The 23464-nt window shown below is 49.8% G+C and overlaps 2 protein-coding genes across 12 annotated transcripts; both read left to right on the top strand.

The window, feature by feature from the left end:
- The first annotated feature begins 1025 nt into the window (after positions 1-1025).
- ZNF213 (zinc finger protein 213) lies at positions 1026-7687 on the top strand. 6 transcript variants are annotated; one of them, XM_080942124.1, is made up of 6 exons: positions 1026-1240; positions 3194-3708; positions 4527-4686; positions 4895-4965; positions 5051-5216; positions 6236-7687. In XM_080942124.1, the coding sequence occupies exons 2-6, from the start codon at positions 3310-3312 to the stop codon at positions 6886-6888; spliced, it is 1449 nt and encodes a 482-aa protein (XP_080798250.1). In that variant the 5' UTR covers positions 1026-1240; positions 3194-3309; the 3' UTR covers positions 6889-7687. The 6 variants fall into 6 exon arrangements, with proteins under 6 accessions (XP_080798250.1, XP_080798252.1, XP_080798253.1 ...); XM_080942126.1 differs by having other exon boundaries at positions 4569-4686; XM_080942125.1 differs by lacking the exon at positions 1026-1240 and adding an exon at positions 1977-2084.
- A 935-nt stretch (positions 7688-8622) lies between these two features.
- Positions 8623-13443, top strand: LOC308440427 (caspase-14-like). 6 transcript variants are annotated; one of them, XM_080942537.1, is made up of 12 exons: positions 8623-8870; positions 8956-9096; positions 9183-9378; positions 9479-9567; positions 10201-10308; positions 10439-10606; positions 10873-11095; positions 11224-11259; positions 11371-11487; positions 11858-12026; positions 12376-12479; positions 13248-13443. In XM_080942537.1, the coding sequence occupies exons 1-11, from the start codon at positions 8796-8798 to the stop codon at positions 12464-12466; spliced, it is 1413 nt and encodes a 470-aa protein (XP_080798663.1). In that variant the 5' UTR covers positions 8623-8795; the 3' UTR covers positions 12467-12479; positions 13248-13443. The 6 variants fall into 6 exon arrangements, 5 of the variants coding, with proteins under 5 accessions (XP_080798663.1, XP_080798661.1, XP_080798662.1 ...); XM_080942535.1 differs by having other exon boundaries at positions 11858-11926; XM_080942536.1 differs by lacking the exon at positions 11224-11259 and having other exon boundaries at positions 11858-11926.
- Positions 13444-23464: the final 10021 nt, after the last annotated feature.

The following is a 23464-nucleotide window of genomic DNA, read 5'->3' on the forward strand; positions in this document are numbered from 1 at the left end:
TCGGGGGTGGGGGACATTGCAAAGGGAAGGGCAGATACGAGGAGTAGGTCTGGGGGTGTATGACGTGAAATACAGCCTTCACTACTCCAAGTAGGCAAAACCACTCAAGATTTTCACTTGGACTAATACAGCAACTCCAGGAAAGGCACCCAAGAATCTCCCAGCCTGCTTTGCATCCGGTAGACCTGCTTCTATACCCTGGGAAGGGGTGTTTGGACAACTACAGCCTTGCCTTTTAGCAATCAATTGCAGGAGAAGGAAATGTACCCTCTGTAGTCTACATGGACTTCAGGGTATCTAGAATCCAGAGGCTGTGACAGCAAGAACTGATGGGTGCCTGTCTCAAAACAGCCCTGGCTGAAGTGCAGGGACAATCAGTTTTGATCAATGTGTGGTTTTCTCAAGGTGCCCACTGAGTATTTCAGATAGCAGGTGCTGACACGGGTCAGTCCGCCTGGCTGTTTGACTAACAGTATTTTTTGCTCAAGGAAGCAAGGGAGAGTCCGACAGTTGCCCACGGAGTCAAGTTGCCCCTTTCTGTTTTTCGTCTATTTATAGGAAAATAAACTTCATGTATGTTTACAACATAAGGGTAATTTACCATTAACGGCAACAGTGACTTTAGCAAATTGCAACAATGCTTAACACATGCTTGTTAAGAAGTGGGCCTCCTGCTCAGTTACAGATGGAACTGCTACTAGGAGGGCAGGAGATGCTGCCCATGATGGAGGCTCCGCTTTAATTAGACTGCACTTTTCGGGAAGCTCTGAAATCCCCCAAGGACCTGATTTAGGTGTGGTGCGACCCAGAAGGCAAAAAAAATGACTTTTTCCGAATCTCTAGCTCTACGGTGTCAGATTGGCTAGACGTAAGAATTCTCCCTGTTGATTGGCTACTCATCTCGGACAAACCGCGTTCTGGATTGTACAAGCTCCAAGTGTTTATCCCCGCGCATGCGCCAGCTGGTTTCCCAGAGTCCCCCGCGCGAACTTCCGTCACCGGGAGCTGCTGCGGACGCTCTGATCTTCTGCACGGCTCTGGGCGGTGTGTCCTGGGGGCGGGACCCGCTCCTTCGGATTCGGTGCTCGAGGCGCCGGCCGGAGAGGAGACGCTTCTCGGACAGCGCCGGCCCCCGGCGGCTCCGGGCTCTCCGGGTCTCCCGGCAGCACCGCTGAGCCCGCCACCCTCGCCAGGCTGCTGGGGACCGTCCCCATTTCCCACGTCCTGCCGAGCGACCCTGGTGAGTCCGGGCCCTCCCCGAGGACACCTCCTCGGTCACTGGAGGCTGAGGCGGAATGCTCGTGAAGAGAAGCGTAAATGAAGCGCTTGTGGTAGTGGAGAAGAATTGGAAACCGCCCGTATGCATCACTCGGGTTGGTTGAGAAACTGGAGAACCCCCTTGCTGCGGAAACTTGTAGGGTCTCTTACGAAGATGCGTTGCTAGGTGAAAAAAACGCGAAATCCAAAATGGTTTGCCGATAAGATCTCATTTATGTAAAACACACTTCAAGCGCTGGTAGATTCTGAAAACAACAATTTTCAGTAAAAGCACAGGAAAAAATACGACACCGTCATATATCAGATTGTCAGTGAATCAGAAAGAAACATTGATATGTTAATACTTCCCTCCCGTTCTTTAAATTATGATGTTCATGCTAGTTAGACTGTTGAAATTAAAGAGAAAAACTCACATCACACTTATGAGAGTATGTGAAGTAGTAACAACATAAAATACAAATACAAGCCATACACAGTATGAATAAATGATATTGGCTGGTGTCCACGAAGCCTCTCACACCACCCTTACTTGGAGTAAGGTGTTTCTGAAATTTGTAAGCTTTTTTTTTTTTTTTAAAAAAACAAAGATTTTTGTGTCTTTAAGTGTTTGCTTTCATGTATGTAAATGAACCTACCACGTGTATGCAGTACTCAAGAAGGGCCAATAGAGGCTGTCAGATACCCTAGAACTGGAATTACAGATAGTTGTGGGGCTCCATGTGGATGCTGGAAATTGAATCTGGGCCCTCTGCAAGACAAAGACATACTCTTCACCACTGAGCCATCTTCTCCAGCCTTATACATTTGTAAGTTTTTGAATTTGAGAAAAATAACAGTGTGGGCATATCATACTTAAGACTACATTCATAATTAAACACAGCAATTATAATTTTATTTTTAGAAAGTTTTGCTCTCTAGCCCAGACTGATTTCTAACTTTGGGTACTCCTGCCTTGGTTTCTACAGTTCTTGGATTAGACATGCACAATTACTGCTGTGCCCAGTGGCATTTTACAGTTGAAGTATATCTAAGAATAGCTGAAGTGGTGGCACATGCCTCCTGGCACTTGGGAGGCAGAGGCAAGAACATTTCTGAGTTTGGAGCCAGTGTGGTCTATGAGTCAGTTCCAGGACAGCCAGTGCTACACAAGATAAACCTTGCATGGAAAGACAAAACTAGAATAGCTGGGTGATTTAAAATGTTTTCTTTAGAATTAGTTATTTTGGTCTATGTGTGTGAGTGTTTTACCTGCATAGATGTATGTGCACCATCTGTAGACCCAAGGCAGTCAGAAGAGGGGGTTGGCCCCCTAGAATTAGAGTTACAGATAGTCGTGAGCCACCGTGTGGGTGCTGCAAACCAAACGTGGTTCCTCTGTAAGAGCAGTGAATGCTTTTAACCTCTGAGCTATCTCTGCAGCCCACTAGATAGATCTTCCGGATTTCTAATCCTTCCTTGAACATCTTAATGCTGGGATTACAAATATGACCCATCTTACCCAGCTCTGGGTACTGGTGGGGATCGTTTGTGCTAGGCAAGCACTCTCACAACTGAGCTACATCTGCAGCTAGCTCAAGGAGTCTTTACAGACTGCATAGACATGCTTAGTTTCGCTGTTAAGCTCGGGCAGTTACTGTACATGAAGGTAGAAATAAACTCATGGTAACAGATGCTGCTCTACTTCCTAGTGAGTGACACTAGGCTTTGCTGTCAACTGAGCCATGAAAAACCCAGGCTTGGGATGTCAGATGTGGTGATAAAGGATCGTGGTCTGTATTCCCAATATACAGTTACACAAAGCACACCATTGCTGTAAAGCATAAAGAGCCTTCGGAGGCACAGAGTGGGTACCAGAGTCCTCCAGATTAGTGTATTCTGATCTCCTTCAAATACTGTTCTTTTACTCTTTCCATAGGCAGGTGTGTCCTGATGCCAGCCCAGTCATCACAGAGACTCTCTCTGGGAGACTGAAAGGCTTAGCTCTGGAGCCTCAAGCTGAGACTGACCAGCCCCTAGCCTGAGGCCGGGGGCATGGCATCCCTCCAGGAGCTCCAAGACCCTGCTCCTGGGGAGGAGGAAGGACTTATGATTGTGAAGGTGGAAGACTGCTCCTGGGAACAGGAGCCTGCCCAGCCCGTGAACAGCAGGGATTCAGAAGCCTGCCGCCAGAGGTTCCGACAGTTCTGCTATAGGAATGCGGGTGGACCACATGAAGCCTTCAGCCAGCTGTGGGAGCTTTGCTGCCGCTGGCTGCGGCCCGAGCTGCACAGCAAGGAGCAGATCCTGGAACTGCTGGTGCTGGAGCAGTTCCTCACCGTGCTGCCAGGGGAGATCCAAGCCCAGGTGCAGAGACAGCACCTTGGCAGCGGTGAGGAAGCTGTCGCTTTGGTGGAGGAAATACAGAATCAGTCATCGAAAGCCTGGCCACAGGTGAGGGAGGGGTCCCTCATTTGCTTGCAGCCTGAAGAATAGAGGCCATTTTTGTGGAGATGAGTCTCCACAGGGGACAGGAGGCCGAGGGGGATGAGGGGGAGACAGGGGACACACACACACACACACACATCTAGTCCAGAGAGGCATGAACAAAATTCCCTACATAGTCTTAAGTAAACATACTCTGTTCTTCTTGACTTTATTGGATTTAAAGTGCTTACGGTCCAGAAGTGTTATCTTGTTGTTGTTCTATGTTTGTTTCTTTTGAGACAGGGTTTCTCTGTGTAACCTCTGGCTGTCCTGGAACTTGCTCTGTAGACCAGGCTGGTCTTGAACTCACAGAGTTCCACCTGCCCTCTGCCTCCCAAGTGAGTCCAGAAAGGTTTTAGCTCCACAGAACTATTCATGCTTTGCAGTAGTTAATTTACAGGGATACAGAAGTGTGCACCAGAGCTCTAGATGGGTATAAGGAAGCAGAGCTGTCTCGGGCACCCTGCTGTCCTGCGTTCGTGACCCTGGGAGATCTGGAGAGATGTACTTATGGCACTAGAGTGTGGCTTCTGTCCTTGGCAGGAGGACCACCCATGCCTTATTCCTCCCTTGCTCAGTGGCTATAATTTTATAATTTTGGCCTTTTAGGGACTGATTCTTGCCTCTTGATCTTTGGTCTTTGGGTGCAAAACACTGCCTGGTATCTCACTCTTTTCTGGGCCTCCATTTGATCCCTATTCCTACCCAACCCCCAGCCTCCTCTCCTAAGGGATTTGTCCCATATTTCCTTCCCAGGAATAAGTTGTGTTACCCCCAACCTCCAGGCTGGTTTCCGTGCAAGTGGGCATGTTATGGTTTCTGCACAGGATGGGCTCTCAGAGGCGGAGCCTAAGGCAGCAGTTCAGGGACTCCAAGCCACAGTGTCTCCCAAGAAGGCAGGGGTGCAGAAGCAGCTATGTGCACCCCAAGAGCAGCACAGCCATGGTGAGTAAGACTCTTCAGTCAGCAGTGTGGCTACACAAGGGCTAGATTCCTTCTTTAGAATTGCCCTGAGGGTGGTAGGCACTGGGAGCTCAGTCACACAGGTACACAAGTGTAAGCATCTGATGTGTGTGCACCCGCAAGTGTAGATGAAGCCGTCCCTCTCAGCCCTTGACTTTGGCCTGTACGAAGCTCTGTTCTTTTCCTTCAGCCCAGTTACCAATTCTTAAGGAGCGACAGACAGGAGAGATGTTAGATGTCGGCTTTGCTTCTGCAGCTGATGTGAGTTAGCAGTCCCTCTATTCTCTTAGAAGGCTTGGTGCTGTTGACTGTATAATTTACCCCTCCTGTCCCCACTCACACACAGCTGCCTGGGAGACCTCAGCTGGGTCATATCTCCCCATTCCAAAAATCTGTGGCACTGGGAGACATCCCTTTCTATTTTTCCCAAGAAGAATGGAGCTCCCTGGACCCTAGTCAGAGGGACCTCTTCTGGGACATCAAGAGAGAGAACTCCCGAAACACTTCCCTTGGTAAGCAGATCTGCTGGGTTCCCATTCTGCTGTAACCCTGCCTTTCCCCACCCTTCCCTGGTCAGGTTCTACAACTAGCCTTTCCTCCGCTCCTCCGCAGCTTCCTATGATCAAGTTTCTGGGTCTCTGAGTCGTGTGACCAGGTAGCCAGTGCTCTCCGTGTGCCAACACCATGCTGAGGGCTTGTGCGGGCATTTTCTCAGTCACATGGGAATACTTGCCCCCAGATAAAAATCTGGGGTTCAGTGGGATTGATGGAGTATGTCAGCCACAGAAATGCTAAAAAACAAGAGCCCTTGTTGTACCCCACTCTTTGAAGCCACAGCAGGTTATGCCCTTTCCCGGCATTCCCTGGTCTCATTTACTTAACTGGCAGTACTCTCTGAGTGCTTGGAGTTCCTCCCTGTCCGAGGCCACGGTGTGTTGTCTGCAGAGATGGAACTTAAGGAATGATGGGCCACAGTAACTACACAGTCTGATGCCTTCCGTTTACAAAGTTAAGCCAACTGTGCTCAGTGGACTGGGAGTGTGCTGTTGGCTGCAACTGTGGCAAGTGGGGTACTGACCACAGGGCAGGGAACAGGCCGAGGGTCTTTATAATGGCACGTGCCTCTGCAGAGGGGTCAGCTCAGCTGCTGTCCTCGAGGCTCCCTCAAAACTGCTGGGCTTCTGTCATCATCCCATTAAAAGTACTTTTGAAATAAAATTGCGTTTTAATATTTTTCTTTTGTGTACAGTGTAGAGAAGGACACGTGTGGAGGTCAAAGAATGCTTTTCTAGGCTTGGTTCTACCATGTAGGTTGGGGTGGGCTCAGGCTTCGTCATCAGGCTTGGCAGCAAGTAACTTTACCCACTGAGGCCGGGGAGCTTGCCTATCATCCAATCACTTTGTAGATGAGAAGACCTAGCCACAGCAGCCTGAACCTCAAAACCAGGGAGATTTCCCTAAGTCACATTTCTTCAAATCTCTTCCCGAACAAGAATCGAGACTAAAAAGAGGCTTCCCCCTCTCCTTGCAGGTTTGGGACCCAAAAGCCAAAAGTCCCCTGCAGAGGAGGCAGTGACAGCATTGTTGGGACAGACCGAAGTGCCTATGTCTTGGAATCCCGAGGAGGCTGAGACCCAGGTCTGGGAGAGTGAGAACCCAACGAGGACAGCCCTGGACCAGCTGATGGTAGCGCGTCGGGGGCGGCCACCCACTCGCAGGCGCCAGTTTCGGAACTTAGTGACCGAGAAGCCCCACAGCTGCACGCAGTGTGGGAAGCGCTTCCGCTGGGGTTCAGATTTAGCCAGGCACCAGCGCACACACACGGGTGAAAAGCCACACAAGTGCCCTGAATGTGATAAGAGCTTCCGCAGCTCTTCTGACCTGGTGCGCCACCAGGGCGTGCACACCGGTGAGAAGCCCTTCTCCTGTTCTGAATGTGGCAAGAGCTTCAGCCGCAGCGCCTACCTGGCTGACCACCAGCGCATCCACACAGGAGAGAAGCCCTTCAGCTGCAGCGAGTGTGGCAAAAGCTTCTCCCTGCGCTCCTATCTGCTAGACCACAGGCGTGTGCACACGGGCGAGCGGCCATTCGGCTGTGGTGAGTGTGACAAGAGCTTCAAGCAGCGTGCACACCTCATTGCACACCAGAGCCTGCACGCCAAGATGGCCCAACCCGTGGGGTGAGCCGATGGTGGGACCTCCCTCCCCCTGACACTTCATGTGACTCTCAGAATTTTTTTCCCTGCCCCTGGGGAGTTCTCCACTCACCTGTGACCACTGCCTGCCTGTCAAAGGGACACAAGGCCCCCCTGAACTGGCTGCCTGCTCCCAGGATCCTGCCACCATCTCTCCCTCTTTCCTTCTCTGGATTTCTCGTCCATTTGTTTCCTGGAGCTTCAGTTTCCAGTTGAGGATCCAGTGTATTAGGGCTCAGGCAGGACCTAGGGCTTCTCTCCAGAACCCTCCAGCCTTGCTTGGGCAGAGGCTCTTTGTTTCCTACTTTCTTACGTGGACCCATCAGCCTGGTTAAGCCTCTGTCCTTTCTACTTGTGCCTTCCAGTGGGAACTGGCCTCCATCCTCAGGGGGGCTTCTGGGTTTTGGCCTTGAAAATGACCATGGCCCACACTAATGGGATTTATGTCCTGGGCTCCATAACAGCAGCTTCTTGGCCCTCACTGTTCTCCCATAGACCCACACTTAGAACCTGTGACCCTGCTGTCTCGCCCTGACCCCAGGAAGCTGCCTAGTTGTCCTGCTCTGAGCCCCGAGTTACACTGCAGGTCTGGAGGTTAACGGAGGTGGTAGCTATGGCAGCAGGCTGACTGGAGGTCACTCAGTCCTCCAGATGTGTGGCTTTTGTTGTACTTAACACTAGTACTCTGTCAGCACTTTGTAGCTGACTCCTCAAGCACTGTATTTCCACGTTTTTAATCTGCATTGTGTGCAGATTTGCATTAACAGGGACAGACCATGGACCCTCCAAAAGGGCTCAGCCCAGTGGGCTTCAGAAGAGTTTGAATAAACATGGAAATTTCCTCTAGGCTGTTGTTCTTTTGCTGGCTTTTCTGAGCTAGGGGTGTGGAAATTATCTCTTAGCCTTTTGGTTTGGTCATACTGATGCTTCATGGTGTGTGAAGTCACCATGGAGAGCCACATCCTGGGCCTGCAGTCCCGTGACCCTCCCTCTCCTGTGTCAGTCCACATAGTCATGGTCTGGAAGTGGGGCGAGCCACACACGACTTGGAGTCTTTGTTAGGTCCTCCGTTCTCAGTGGTGAAATGAGCAAGAGGCTGAAGGGGGACTGACTGACTGACCGTGTCAGTCCAGAGGGATGTCCAGAGGGATGCAGAACACAGAACTGCCCAATGTGTGCTTGACGCTGTCAGGATAGCTGCTATTCCCAGCCAGCCCTCCACGAGTCTCCTCCTGTTTCAGTGCAAGCTGAGGCCTACACTGAGCTGGCAGCACCTGCTCAGGACCAGTCATTCCTTTGACTCAAGATGATCCTTTTGGTTCTTTTGGGCAGCCCTAGAGGGCCTCACCTGGGGGTCGGTAGAGACAAGATGTTCCTGTCCCTTACAAATTGATCCATTTATACCAGCCTTTGCCCCCCAGGTTTCTTTCTTGGCCAGCCCCCAGTTTAGAACATCTATCTTGTGGTCTTAACTGTCCCTGTTTTTTGAGGGAAGGAACTGTTGTATGCACAGGCTTGTGTGCGGCTGCGTGAAGAACAGGGTGAAAAGATCCTGGGGACAGTGTAAGGCCCTTTTTGGTGCTAGCAGCTCCCTCCTGAGGGAGACACTCAGGTAACAAGATCAGATAGGAGAATGGGCCAAGGGCTAAGAATAGAATTTGGGCTCAGGTGGGGACATGTGAATGCCAGCCACAAAGTTGTCAGGCAGAGCCAGAAAAGGGAACTGGGCTGGAGGAGCAGAGCCTGGGTTCTGAGGAAGGGCAGAGTCCAGATGGGATCATAAGCTGTTGATAGGCAGCAGCGGGCATAGAAGAGGGCAAGGATCAGGCTCCAAGGTACGGGGAAGCAGAGCCAGGAAGTAAGCTCTGGGCCTGGAGGAAGCCCCACCTGGTTCTCATGGCCTTCCTGGTGTCTGGGACCCTACGGGCTGCTGCACAGCTAGAGGATGCTTGGGACAGCTTGGGAAGAAAGGTAGTGAGATGCTCTGCCTGGCCCAAACTGTTCCCCACACCCAGCTGGGACCTAGCCCAGCCTAGCTCTGGTTTTCCTTCCCCAGGGAAAATACAGTGTGCAGGGTTCAAGGGCAGCCTTGATACTCTGCAGCCCTGGGGTATCTGCCACAGCAGTTGCTGCCGTGGATGGTGTATTTCAGGCTCTGGGCTTTGAAACCTGTAAGAAGAGAGAGGTCCCAGTCCAGGTGAGCTTTCACCCTGTAACCTTCAGCCCGTAGCCAAAGACTCATGTTTAGCTGGGGCCTCACCTGAGTTTGACTCTTTCTCCTAGAGCTTCCTTGAGGAACTGATTTTGTTCCGTCAACAGCTGGATGTCCAGAGGGCTGCTGTGGGATGTGTTCTTGTGGTCTTGGTGGCCCCCAGTGGACAGCTAAGGCAGCCACAGCTGCTGGTCAAGGAGCTGAGTCACTGTGGGGCCCTTCAGGGTTGCCCCAAAATCTTCTTGTTACTCTCTAGTGGCCTCAAGGGTGAGTGGATGGGCAGTGACCCCAGTTTTGGGGGGCTGAGGGGCAGGAAAGCTGGGAGCTTCTGTCTTGCCTACACAGCTGTGGGGTGCTTCTTCTCCAGCTGCCTGGGATCCTGGAGCTTTCCTTCTGCGTCTGGGGAAAATCTGCAGGCAACATCCTCACTGGTCACTGCTGCAGCTACTGACAGAGGTGGGAGGACCCAGGGGAGGAAGGCGGGGCTTATGTGTCCCTGGGTCCCTAGAACCAGTTCCGATTAAACTAATTCAGACTCAGGTGCATCTGTTCTGCAAACATGCAGACACAGGCTGCAGGGCATGCCTTCACGGGGCCACCCAGACTCCAAATGTCCTTTCCACCCCGTGACTTCGTTCAGAGCGTTCCCTTGGTGTCACATGCTCTCCCTGCTGGCTTGGCTCCTGGTGTCTACACTGAGACATTCGACACTCACGCAGGCAATGACCTCTGCCCTGTCCTATTGAAAGGCCCTGGTGGCTGAGACAGGCTCCGGTTTGGTCCTGAGGTCTGAATGTCTTGTCAGGTAGTTGAGTGGTGTCTCAGTGACTTAGAAGTGGGGGCTGTGGGCACCTTGGGAACCCTCCTCCACAGACCTATCCCTCTCCAGGTCCTGCCTCTGTGTGTATTAATCCCTAGAGTAAGGACTGGTCAGAGTGAGCCCAGGTCTTGCTTAAGTCCACCCTGGCCTCTACTTTCTGCCTGTGTCTCCCCTGGAGCCAAGATCCCAACCCCCCTGCTTGGGTTGTAATCCTCCCCCATCCCCAGCAGGGCAGTTCTCTGAGGTGTCCTTGGGCCCTGCCCTCCTAGCTCTTTTGCAGAGTAGCTGGAGAGTCTGCTGGGAACACCTACTGCCCCTTCTTTAGGACCTCCTTTCGAGGGACTCTGTGTTTGGGAGATGAACCCTGGAGGCCAGAGGTGAGGGGCAGAGAGGGAGTCCAGCCCTGTGTCTGCAGTTGCAGTTGGGTGGAGGCTGAGGGGAACAAATGGGGGAGGAGGGAACTGGAAGTCCCCTGGGCCTTCTGAGTGTCCCTAACCTCCTGTACAGTCAGACCCTGGACCAAGCACACAGTATGACCTGTCTGGGACCAGGGTTGCTCTCCTATTGGCTGTGATTCAAGACCGGCTAGGAGCCCAGCATGATGTGGCAGCATTGAAGGACCTTTGCCAGGCCTTGGGCTTCAAGGTCACCCTGAGGACAAACCCTTCAGCTCAGGTTGGGGGAAACCCAAAACTGGTGGTGCTTAGAAAGAAGGGTACCCCTGCCCCAGGACCCTGGAATCTCCCTTCCTGGGTTCCCCCCACATCACAGGCAAGAAGCACATTCGTACATCTAGCCTCTGACTCCCTGCCATACGCGTGAGGCAGTCACTTTCTTGCCCTGGGAAGCCTGATCTCCAAGGCAGAGACTGAAGAGGTGCCCCCCCCAACCCCATGAATGGCAGCCAGGGGCTAGTTCAGACCTTCACCTCACTACTCCAGGCCTTCAGGGAGGAACTGGCTCAGTTTCTTAAAAAGCTGGACACTCACAAAGACCCTGTGAGCTGTGCCCTGGTAGCCCTGATGGCCCATGGGGGGCCACAGGGACAGCTGCTGGGGGATGATGGTGAAGAAGTTCAGCCAGAAGTGCTGATGCAGGAGATGAGCTGCTGCCAGGCACTGCATGGCCACCCCAAGATCTTCCTGCTCCAAGCCTGCCGCGGAGGTAAGGGGTCCTGCCTCCAGCCAACCCTCTCTACCCTGGCTTTCCTCTGCCAGCCCCTTTCCCTCCCACATTTCCCACCCAGCTCATCCAGGAAGCCTGCATGCTGGCCTTTCTCTACCCCTCTCCAGCCTCCCCTGGAGTCAAGCCCACAAACTCGAGCCTGTGTGAGTGTTGCCAGTCCTGCAAGCCCACCTCACTGTTTATATGAAGTCTGGGTCACCCAGAGATATCCTGAGGTTCCACTGAGTAAAAGTATCTGCCCCATCCTTCTCCAGGGAATAGGGACCCTGGTGTGGGGCTGAGAGCTCTCCCATGGTACCGGCGTTGGCTAAGGGTACCCCCAGCCATTCCAACCCAGGCAGATGTTCTTCTGATTCATGCTGATACCCCAGGTGGGTCTGCTTTTCTCCTAGAGCCCAGGCTTGGCACACTGGTGGTGGGAACCACTCCCAGCATATTTCTAGGCCTGTCAGCTTGGGTTTTGCTGCCATCTCTGTTCTTGCTTTGCCAAGATTCAGGGAGGAAATGTCTCCCTAAGCCATGAGGGACGTAAAAGGCTTCTGATCCTGAGTCTGACAGTTTGGAGTTAGCAAGAAGAACTATCTTCTCTGAGTTCCTACAGCCCGAAGGCCGTAAGGCTTGTGGTTTTTCCAGTCCTGCGCTCTTTCCACTGTCTGGTGCTGCGCTTGAACCAGAGATAACAAGACACTGGGGCAGGCAGAGTCCTTGGATCCTGGTAATGGGAGATGACTCTTTTGGCAGGCAGCCTTATCTCCACTCCAGGGAACTCAGGTCCAGCAGACATCCTTACTGTCTACGCAGCCGCCGAGGGTAAGAAGCCCATGGTTATTGTGGGCCTAGTTTCCTGCCTAAGACCTGGAGTGGCTTTGCTATCAGCAAGAGTTCAGCTCCACTCACTTTGCTCCCACAGGTTAGTCTTTCTAGTTACAATGGTGAACTCCTGTCAAATGCTCCCCCATGTAAGGTTTTTTCTAGGACAGGACACTCCTGCTTGCCTTGGGTGCCTGTCCACTGTTTGGTACCTAGCAAGTCCACAGTAAATGTTTGTTGTATATTGATTCTACCCAAATATTCACTCTACAAATATCAGCAACTTCTTCCTGATGCAAGAAGTCCCTGACCCTATGCTGGTCTGAAGCCAGATACCCAGAATGCTCTCTGCTTCCCCTCTTTACTCCTTCCACTCACAATAGGCCACTGCAGGTTGGGATGTAGAGTACAGCAGCCCAAGGCTGACTCTGACCCCATCCCCTCCCTAGGCTGTGTGGCCTATCGGGACGAAAAGGGCTCGGACTTTGTCCAGACACTGGTGGAGGTCATCAGAGCCAACCCTGGAAGAGATCTCCTTGAGCTGCTGACTGAGGTGTGAATAATGGGGACAGGAGACAGAAAAAGAGGGGCTGGATTGGCGGAAGAATTACCTCCCACTTAACCCAGGGAAAGGAGAAGGCAAAGGCTCTCTCCCTCTCCTCCTCCCTCCCACCTCTCAACACCTTTATTACTAGGAGGGCTCTCTTGCCCTAACTAACATCATGAGGTGCTCAAACACAGGGCTCATTGGTTAGACAAACTCAGCAGCAGTTATTACATATACTAAAACGTCCAGGAAAGGAGAAAGCCAGAAGCCACTGAGGGGGGAGGGCACGAGGTGGGGGATGTCCTGGGAAGCAGAAGAAACCAGCAGGGGGTGCAGGAAGGGAAGTGCCTCTGGGTTCCTACAGAAAAGGGTCAGTTCATTTGTACAGCTTTAAGGCTAACAGTGAGACCCTCTTTTGTTGACGTCATGGTGGGCGAGGCTGGTCTGGCTGATCACACACACACACACACACACACACACACACACGGGGTGGGGAGCCTTTTCCTTTGGATGGAGGATTTTTTGGCTGAGAGCAAGAAACTCATGTCAATCATGTTGGGTTAGTATGAGGTTCAAAGATGATTGGGTAGCACTTGAAATTTTAGGCTTACAGAAACAACAGGCCCAAGAGCCGGTCATTGTGGGACAACCCTGTATCTGGGAGGTAGTGCCAGGATCCCAGAGTTTGAGGCCACTTGAGAAAGCATCAACCTCTCTGCAAAGAACCTGCCAGTGGGTGTGATGGACTGAGTCTAGCTGAGTGTCGCTCCTCAGGTCAACAGGCGGGTGTGTGAGCTGGACGTCCTGGGGCCAGACAGTGATGAACTGCGCAAAGCCTGCCTGGAGATCCGCAGCTCGCTCAGGCGCCGGCTCATCATTTCCCCTACATGCCCACTTCACAACCCCGTCTTCGATGCAGCAGTTTGGGCGTCGGAGCTCAGATAGCGCCAATAAATTTGTGTTCACGATCGGTGTGCTCCGGGAAATGCATGCCCTTTCTGAAATACGGGGAGGGGGGTGGGGAGTACTTGGCAGGAGATAGGGGAACGACTGTGCTCCGGGAACCAGAGGTTGGATCGGGGGCTGTGCCTTAAGTCTGGGGCTACGGAACCTAACAATGCTGACCTGAATATGCTGGGAGAGGCCTAGGGAGGAAGAAGTCCTGGGAAGCATCAGCTCAGGAACCATAACTCTTGCCTCGGCGAGTCCTTCTCAATATCCACATGACGCTGGGGCCACGGAGTTGAGGCAAAGGCCAGTCAGCACGGATCTGGAGACGGGAAGAGGCCATTGTGGATACATCAGTGACGAGTTAGTGCAAGTGCGCGGGTTGTCCCCGATCCAGATTGAAGGTCCGCAAATGGAGGAGATCTTAAAGGCGAGCCTCTAGGATCCGGAAGGGCTTCCTCTGGCTGACTGCCCAGGAGGGCTCGTATCGATTCAAACTGGTGGAGGCTCCTATGTAGCTGTCACTAAATAGATAAACTCAAAGGACAAGACTTTCCTGTAGTTTAAGCATGCGCAATAGGCGCTTAAGGAAGCCTTATGGAGAGAGCTAACAGCCTGGCCGCCGTAGGGCCGCGTGGCCTAATGGATAAGGCGTCTGATTCCGGATCAGAAGATTGGGGGTTCGAGTCCCTTCGTGGTCGCTGCTTGTATTTGTTTTGTCAAAAACCTATTTTTTTTTTTTTTTTTTAATTTAAAACATTTTTCATTCTTCAAGTTTGCTTTTCAAACTCTTCAGCCCACAGCTCTCAGGACTCCCCACGCCATCTGATAAACGGAAGGAAGGTCAGCATGTTTGTATTAAGTTGGTGTAGTTAGCTCAAGACAGACTATGAGCAGCTCGAATTAGTGCTGAGGAAAGGAACCGAATAGGTGTCAGACTGTGTTGCTTGAGTGACGAGTGGGAGATGTCTCAATGGGACCCCAAGGACACTTGATTTAAAAAACAAACAAACAAAAAAACAAAACAAACAACAACAACAACAAAAACCTCGGTAGGCTATCCGGCTGATCCTTGTACAATACGGTTAATGCAATTAATGTCACTGAACTGAACATCTGAAAATAATGCAGTAAAATTCATTTGTATGTCCACAACTCTAAATTCCGTGAAACGGAAAGAAAATTAGGTTTCTTACGAGAGTGTGTCCAAGCACACCTGTAATGGCAGTATTTAGGAGGCAGAGGAGGGGAATTTAAAGTCACTCTGGGCTACGTAAGATCCTGTATCCACAACAACAACAACAAAGGCGTCTTCTTACAGGTCCGGTGTAAATACAATTTTTTAAATAGCAAGAATATGTCCAAGATTCAGTTGACATTTCACCTGGGGGAAAAAAAAAGCCCTCTATTTAAGGGATTCGGTCTAAGTGGAACTGTCTTTCATCCCCGCAACTCCTAGAAGAACCACAGAGGGCGAGGGCGGGGAGCCAGCTCACGTGACACAGCGTCGTGCAGAGTAATTTTTCTTTTTAATGTTACAGTGGCTTTATAAGGCTTGCAAATATATTAGATCAGTTACACGCGCGCGCGCGCGCGCACACACACACACACACACGAGACAAAGGAGAGTCAAAAGGACACGAGGATGACGCCACCGGGCTGGAACCCACAAGCCTCAAACCAAAGATCCTCAGGTTCGTTCAGCTGGGCTCACTGTTCAGTTGCTGTTTTGCTTTTGTTTGTTTTTTGAGGGGTAGGTATCGAGTGAAATATATCGGCCAGTTGTACATTCTGGAAAGAGAAAGTGACATTTGGTTGGAGACGGTGCGAGAAGACTGGCCAGAGACCCAGCATAGTTTCTCTGGACGGGGAACCGTCCCTGAAAGCTCCTAGGTTATCGTACCGGCTCCGGTGTCCTGCGTGCTAAAAACAGTTTTGGGGACTGGCGACCTTGGCTAAAAAAAAGAAAAAAAAAAAAAAAAAAAAAAGAAGAACGTGAAAGTGGCACATAGTTGACACGGAAACGACTCAAAGAAACAGACTGGTGGACAATCCACAGAGCAGCCTTCTCGTCAGCCCCGGTGGCCTAATGGATAAGGCATTGGCCTCCTAAGCCAGGGATTGTGGGTTCGAGTCCCACCCGGGGTAATAAGCTTGTGTTTTAGGTGAGGGAGAATTGAAGAGAAAACAGTTACTCAAACAGTATCGAGAAGTAGAGCGTGTTTTGCTTTCAAGAATAATAACTTAAAAATTATTTAAAAACTTACCATTTAAATGTTTTGTTTTCAAATAAACACCTTTTAACTTTACAAAATACCATATGATTTTATCTGAACTACTTTTATGAACCACCAATTATTAGTTGATACATATTAATTGTTCAGATGTACAATTTTATTGCAATTTCTGTAATATGTGTGTGTGTGTGTGTGTGTGTGTGTGTGTGTGTCTCCTTATGTAGACCAGACTGGACTCGAATTCAAAATCCTTCTTCATCTTCTTCCTGAACACTAGGATTACAGATGTACACATTGACTCTTTAAGTTATATGTATTTTCGAAAAGTTCTTATTTTTTAGAAACCTAATTATTTAGAGACCAACTTCCAAGGCAACTGGTTAATTTTTAAATTGCAGCTTGGGGCTCGGGAGCATAGCTCAGTGGCAGACTCAAAGGCACTGAGTACTATTTTCTTAGCTTGAATATATATTTGAAATAGATACTAATACTGTACTTTAAAAACCCGTAAGATGCATAGCTTCATCTTCGGGCAAACATTTCCCAAAACGCAAGCCTTGATATATGGCAAATTTGGAAGTTTCTGATGTGTTATGTATCAGGAGCCCTTCCTAATTAATGCTGTCTTTCACACGAAGGCCTCCCTGAGGCTGCTGGTTCATCTTACACTGTGAGTCTGCAGCGTGTAGGATGAAATTATATTTTCTTCGTTTGTCTGTCTTAGCAAGAGCAGCTCTGTGGCTACATGAGAGTTGTGTGGAAGTCTCTGGAGTTTGACCCTGGTTTTCTAGAGATTCAGTCCATAGGCAGGATCCTGAATGTTCTTCTTACCGTACCTGAAAGTTTTATTTAAATCTGATATATTTATGAAGTGTCAGGTTAAATGTATAAAAATTAAGAAAAAGGTTGGGTTTCTCCACAGGGTTCTGATTTTATTGCCCGATGTATGAAATGCTTGCTAGGTACAACCACAACCAATTTTTTCAGAGTTCTGCCGACTTCTTTTCTGCAAAAGTACTCGCCCAACGTGGGGCTCGAACCCACGACCCTGAGATTAAGAGTCTCATGCTCTACCGACTGAGCTAGCCGGGCGGCGATAGGGAAACTTGTTCCCTACAGACCTCTTGGACTTCTATACACTTCCGCGTTCTAGACCAGACGACGTGTTGTCCTAGAGCAATGATGGTGGGTTTGCTCCTGCAGCTTTCTATCAACTTCCGTTCCCAGGAGCCCCAGGGTTGGGGGCAAGGTATGTGAGGATGTCGTGAGACCCTCCCGTTTAGGACCTGATCGGTTCCAAAATCTAATCATGGGCGAGCATGCGTTTTCAGAGTCGCCGCAGGACACTGGATCCCTTGCGGAAGCTAAGCCGCGGGCTTCGGAAGAACCAAGCCGGAGCTGTGGCTTCTGTGTCTGGGTCTCTGAACCGCGCTGGCTGAGCTGGGCAGAGTCCAGACCCGAGTGGGCTCGGCCAAGGTACAGGATCTGCGGGTTTTGTGGCTCTCCCCGGACGACTGAGCTTGCGGGGACTGGCGGATCGGAAGGCTCTCATTCTCGAGGTCCTAGGCTTGGGTTCTTCTCGGGACATGATTTCTGAGCCGGAGCCCACCATGAGACTGGGTTGTTCACACAGGCTCGCTGGCTTCCCTTTCCCGGAGGACTATGGTCTTTGATCATTCATATCGAATGCTGGGCCGTAGGGCTGAGGACTGGTCTGACTTGAGCGTCTCGGAACTTTCCCTTTCGTGGAGCCGAACCTTCTTTTGACTTCCTGAAATTTACAGGAAAAAGAACTCGCGCGGTGTCACTCAGCTAGAGATACCCAAAGATCAGCCTCAAGCAGCCTCGCTGCAGTGGCTCGTTGGTCTAGGGGTATGATTCTCGCTTTGGGTGCGAGAGGTCCCGGGTTCAAATCCCGGACGAGCCCAGTTTTATCACCTTTTTTTTTTTTTTTCTCTTCTCGAGTCAGGTCTTACAGGGACCAGAGATGGCCCTGGTTCTGAGCTTGTAGTTTTCTTTTGTGTGACGCAAGATCTCCAGGTTCAAATTGCGGCCAAGTGGGTATTGTGAAACAGCCGAGGATGCTGCCCCCCTTCGCTTCCCACACCATTGGAAGGAGAGCAGCGCAGCTGCAGAGACTGCGTGCACACACCTTAGGGCCACCGTGATAATGCTGGGCACCAGGGCTCCGGCTCTGTTTTTGCACACTAGAATTTTACTAGATTTTACTATTTGGTTATTCAGGTATGGCAAAGCCATTAGAGATTACCGCCACTGAAAATAAAATGTGTTGCTCACAGAGGAGGGAGCACGGCATCCCCAGTGACCGCAGCATCCCGAGTGGCCGCAACTGCATTTGCCTTATAAGCAAGAACCTACCCCGCATGGTGATGTGCATGGAAGGAGAGACCAGGACCCTTAACAGGCGTGTGTTTAGCTAGTTTCAATGATTTCAGGACCCTCGTGCATGTGAACTGTCCCTAGTCATCTGACTCTGGTGAGATCTGGAGAAAAGATGTCAGGGTTGTGGGTGTGGGTGTGGTCTGAACATGTGATACTATGTTCTTCCTACTACCCAGAATGACTTCACAATACGGCTGGGTTCCTGCATCTGGGTTCCAGATCGGGGAGCCTGCAATGCCTCAGGGTGGGTTTGGGAGTTCAAACCCTGCCCTAACCTTTAATCAAGTGACTGGAGATCTTGCTGGATGCTTCCCCGAGACAGTAGTTTGTTTCACTGGGGTGGAGAAAGAACAGGATCCACAATGGGGACCTTTCGGCCATAGAATCATGATGGCTCCTTCTGCTTATCACAGGGGACAGAATCAAATCTTCCCTGACAAATGACAGAAGAGGGGGAAATTCATGAAGAAGAAAGGAAGATGGTTGCACTATTACGGGACATCAGTTCTATCTATCGATCTATCATCTATCTATCTACCTATCTATTATCTATCTATCTATCACCTATCTATCCATCCACCCATCCATCCATTCATCCATCTGTCTGTCTATCTATATTATGCCTCATTAGCCTAGGGGTATAATTATTGTTTAGAGTGTGAGAGGTTCTGGGTTCAAATCTCTGATGACCTCTGTTTTTAAGAGAGACCAGGGCTATCTGGTTTGGAATGAAGGTCGTGCCTGGAAACCGACAAGCGTCTGTTGGTATTACACATGAGGTTTGGAATGATGATGGAGTACACTCTGTCCGGGGAGCTTTGCTGAGCTGGCAGTACGCAGCTACAGGCCGCTACACCAATAGAAGCTGGCCACCTCTCTGCCGTAGGGGTCTGATTCCCATCTCAGTGGAAAGTGAGCAATTGCTCAGAGGCCAGACACCCAATGTGGGTTTCCTTCATGACTCCAAGATCATGAGTCTCACTGTGCCAGCAAACTGCTACAAATTTTAAATGTTATTATATGTCTAGTCAGCTGGGCTGGTCTTTTGTGCATGGGTGGGTGAGCATCACTGCAGGTGTTAGTCTTCGGCCATCTTGGCATCCCTCGGCATCTGCTGTGCTCAGGCATCAGACCCTAGGCAGCCAGGAGCAACAGGAATGGTACAAGTCTCACACTTGGTTGCATAGCTCTTGTGTAGGTATAAAGTGGTCCTTCCTTAGATGTTGGGAGAGCTGGGGTTACAGCTTTTACATGGGCCTAGGTATCAGGATTCTTCAGCTCTCAGTTGAAATGATCTATAGGAGATAGATATAGATATCAATATAGCTATTGATAACCAATTGAGTTAATTCCGTACTGGCGGTTTTGTGTCAACTTGACCCTAGCTGGAGTTATCACAGAGAAAGGAGCCTCCCTTGAGGAAATGCCTCTATGAGATCCAGCTGTAAGACATTTTCTCAACTAGTGATCAAGGGGGGAGGGCCTAGCCCATTGTGGGTGGTGCCATCCCTGGGCTGGTAGTCTTGGGTTCTATAGGAAAGCAGGCTGAGCAAACCAGGAGAAGCACGCTAGTAAGTAACATCCCTCCATGGCCTCTGCATCAGCTTCTGCTTTCTGACCTGCTTGAGTTCCAGTCCTGACTTCCTCTGGTGATGAACAGCATTGTGGAAGTGTAAGCTGAATAAACCCTTTTCTCCTCGACTTGCTTCTTGGTCATGATGTTTGTGCAGGAATAGAAACCCTGACTAAGACAAGGTTTTAAGGCAAGGGTGGTGGTGCAAGCCTTTGATCCCAGCACTTGGGAGGCTGAGGCAGGTAAGTTCACAGGTCACCTTGGTCTACAAAGAGAGTTCCAGGATGGCCAGGGTTAAAAAAAGAAACCCTGTCTTGAAAAAACTAAAAAAAAAAAAAAAAAAAAAAAAAGAATAATGTTTTTTTGTTAAGGTACATCTAAGTAAAATAGTAAGGCTTAGATGAAATGTCAAGACCTTGGTAACTGTTATTTGACTATCTGGATTATTATATATTATATGAAATATCAGTGTTCAGGCTACATTTAGCCTTGAATGACTCCATTTTATAAATCAACAGCTTCAATCCGGTTACTTCATTTTGAACATAAATGTTAAGAAGGAATAACTCTGTATCTTGCTTATCCAAGTAAACAATGGCTTTCTGCCAGCACAAGGAGGTGGGCCAACAATGTATAATTACTGATGGCTCATGACCCTGTAGATGTCAGTCATACCATCCATTCCAGATGGAGCCCTTAATTTTAGACCACAAGGAAGAAACACCCTAAGACTGCAGTGTGCCAGACCCTTCAGTATCTAGACACTCCTAGTCCCCCTACTCCACCATCTATTAGGAATTTTATCCAGGAAAATTGGCACAACAAAGGACCTCTGTCCCCAGACCAAGGCTTCAGGGCAGTTTCTGCTGTCTGCTTCAACACATCTTTTCAAAGAGCTGGTCATCTGGACATGCAACTGATGTCCATCTGAACAACACTGGACTGCAGTTCATTGGGATGTACAAATCTGGGTTACTGATAGCTCAGAGAGGCAGAGAGAGTACCCAGCTGACCTTCCTACTTCACCGATGTCCCAGAAGGAAAAGGCTCCTGCTCCTTCTTCAGGCTGTCTTAAATACCTGTCAACTCCAAGACCCTCCTTTCTCTTTCCTGGGCTTTCTTGTGTTCACTCCCTGTCACTGGTTGCTTGCTTGCCCTTTGACTTATGTTGACTTTTTTAGCTCTTGTTTACAAAAGGCTCTTGGGTTAAAGGTGTAGGCTAGGGCTGAGCCACACCACAACAAGAAACAGGTTTTTCTAGTTCACCATCTCCGTCTTCACAATTCAATGTGATCAAATATTCTGCAACAGGTACATCTAAATCAAACCCAGTCACTATGGGAAGGCAACCCAAGGGCCTGTTCCATCCTATATCATACAAGACTCAGATGGATTTTGGGATGTAGTAGCAATTCTCCACTGTGGAAGTGAAAGACAAAAGCTTGTACGAGCCTCAAATCCTGTCACTCTGCCACACTCAGAGCAGGATTATATAGACCAACGGCTAGTCCACAGTTTTTTCTCTAACCACCTCCATATTCAGTTATTGAGTAGGACAATGTATTTGCGGCTCAAGGGCGGTCAGGAGGTGCCCATGTGCAGAGGTCTCAGCCTTGGAGTGGAGAAAACTGGTCGAGTTGTTTGGTGTCTTCGCTGCCATCAGTACATAATCCACAGCTGTTCAACTCTGTCCAGGACTCAGTTGGGCCTCCTTTAGCCAGTGTTCCAGTGTTTTCATATGCTTAGACTGAGGTTTGCACCAGAGAGGAACTTGTGGGTCCTTTCCTGCCGCCAGTCTCTCAGCGCAGAGACATTGGGAAGGTAGGGATACTGACCCTCTGGTTCTTGAATCCCAAAGAGCAGTAAATAGTACTTTGCAGCTCCTGTTCTGCTCTGTCTGGTAGAGAACCTGAAGTTCACATGTGGCTGTGATGCTTGGGGTCAGACATGGCGATCACCCCCAGACAACATGCATTGCCTGGGAAATGTGGAGGACTTTCTGGAACTTCTTTCAGGAGCCTGATTTACTAGCAGAGGTAGGTGAGCAAAGCCCCAGGTCCTCTAGTCTAGGAGACATGGGTGGCCCCTTAGGGTTCTGGAGCATATTCCCAGCTCTCTTACTCAGTGAATTCCAGTCCATGCTGGGAAATGTTGGGACAGTGCTCATCTATAATCCCAGTACTTGGGAAGCAGAGGCAGGGGAAAAAGCAGGAAAAGAGCCCAACAACCCAGTTATGCTCATTGTCTTAGATGTTTTGAATTACATGACTGGGGTCTTTTTGTTCTACTTAGAAATTGTGGGTAGGCGAGGACTAGCTCTTTAGATCTCAGCTCTTGGTAGCTTTTGTATCAGCTGAGATGTACAATGTAGTAAGAATATTTTAATGATTTTGGTATGGGGTTCCTTCCTGCCTTAGACCATGTATGTTCCCGGATGAAACACACACACACACACACACACACACACACACAGCCCTTATATTTTAATATACCTTAAGAAGCACAGTAGCTGGGCAATTGCCTACCTTCCATGCTGTTAGACCCCACCTCCCACCTATAAATCGGAGTTACTACTTATTAATTTCTATGTTCCATCTCAGCTTCTCTTGTCCAGTTAAGCAGCCCTCTGAGCCACCTTCTCTTGGCCCTTTTATATGGTGGCTCTCTTCCTCCCTCCTGTACATTCCTGTTCTTCCATGATGGCTCTCCCCTGCACGTTCTTCCCCTTCCTTGGTGACTTTCCTCTCTCCCCTGCTCCTTCCTCCTGGTCCGTAGCCTAGGAAACCTAAACCCCGCCTATCTCCCTCCTCTCAAGCTATTGGCTGCTGCCATCTTTATTTACCAATCAGAATTAACTGGGGGCAGGTTCCCAGAATTTAACTCCAGATCTGGGAACCACCACTTAGCATTACAGTCACAACGTGGGTAACAGTATTCACAACAGCCACCAGTCCTGGGATCCCTCTCTATCCTCAAAACCTCAGCTCTCTGCCATATACTCCTGCCATTCCCGCCTTGCTTCTGCTAGTTTCCTTTTGGAAGGCTGTTACTTTAACTCCCTTACTGTTGTCTTTACTAGTGTTTGTCTTACCAACTCAACGTGCTCTACTAAAAGTTACCCAAGAAGAGGCAAAAGAAGGCCCTGTATGCAAATAGAGGTGTTTGTTTCCACCAATCACAGCTTTCCCTCTATAGCATCAACCACAGCCTTCAAGGCTTGTGTTTTGGACCAATCACAGCCAGCTCTCAGACTGTGAACCCCAAAAAGGCCACCCAGGAGCCGTTTCCGATGTAATCACATTAGGGTTTCTTAATTCAAGCCCGAGCTTGGGCCACACCTGTCTCTCTGACACAGGAGAATGGGAAGGGGCGTCTGAACCCAGTTTCAGGCAATCATTTATAGAGGCAAGAAGGGGGTACGTAGCCTGGTACACATCTGACTGGGGAGCCATTATGGACTTTTACATAACTGGCTGGTGCTGGGAGCTAAACCATAAACTTAACTTCTGTTTTCCTCCTGATTGGTGGTTGTTAGGAAGAGAAGTGTCCGGGGCGGGCTTGTAACCCGGACGTGCAGATTTGTTAGGGGAATAACCTGGAAACTGGTGTTAGGTATCAGTTTATTAACTCAAGTTTAACCTTAGGTCAGGTTCTCTAAGACGGAGTCAAAACACAAAAGATGTAGTCTCTCAGGAGAAACTAAATTCAAGGTCCCAGGCCCTAGGTAATCCGAGGACTTTCCTGTAGCTGAACAGCTTCTGTCGTAAAGAGACAGGTGTCTGAGTCCGGCCGTCTCAGGGATGACAACTCCATTTTGCTGGTAGGCTTAA

This window comes from Micromys minutus, assembly GCF_963924665.1.
Source record: "Micromys minutus genome assembly, chromosome: 31".
NCBI lineage: Eukaryota > Metazoa > Chordata > Mammalia > Rodentia > Muridae > Micromys > Micromys minutus.

Excerpts from the sequence above, each read along its gene's own strand:
- LOC308440427 (XM_080942535.1), top strand. The coding sequence starts at position 8,796 with ATGGCCTTCCTGGTGTCTGGGACCCTACGGGCTGCTGCACAGCTAGAG. Across the intron at positions 8,871-8,955 it reads GGGACAGCTTGGGAAGAAAG|GGAAAATACAGTGTGCAGGG; the intron begins GTAGTGAGATGC and ends TTCCTTCCCCAG. Across the intron at positions 10,309-10,438 it reads ATGAACCCTGGAGGCCAGAG|TCAGACCCTGGACCAAGCAC; the intron begins GTGAGGGGCAGA and ends CCTCCTGTACAG.
- ZNF213 (XM_080942124.1), top strand. The coding sequence starts at position 3,310 with ATGGCATCCCTCCAGGAGCTCCAAGACCCTGCTCCTGGGGAGGAGGAA. Across the intron at positions 4,687-4,894 it reads CCAAGAGCAGCACAGCCATG|CCCAGTTACCAATTCTTAAG; the intron begins GTGAGTAAGACT and ends CTTTTCCTTCAG. Across the intron at positions 5,217-6,235 it reads CTCCCGAAACACTTCCCTTG|GTTTGGGACCCAAAAGCCAA; the intron begins GTAAGCAGATCT and ends CTCTCCTTGCAG.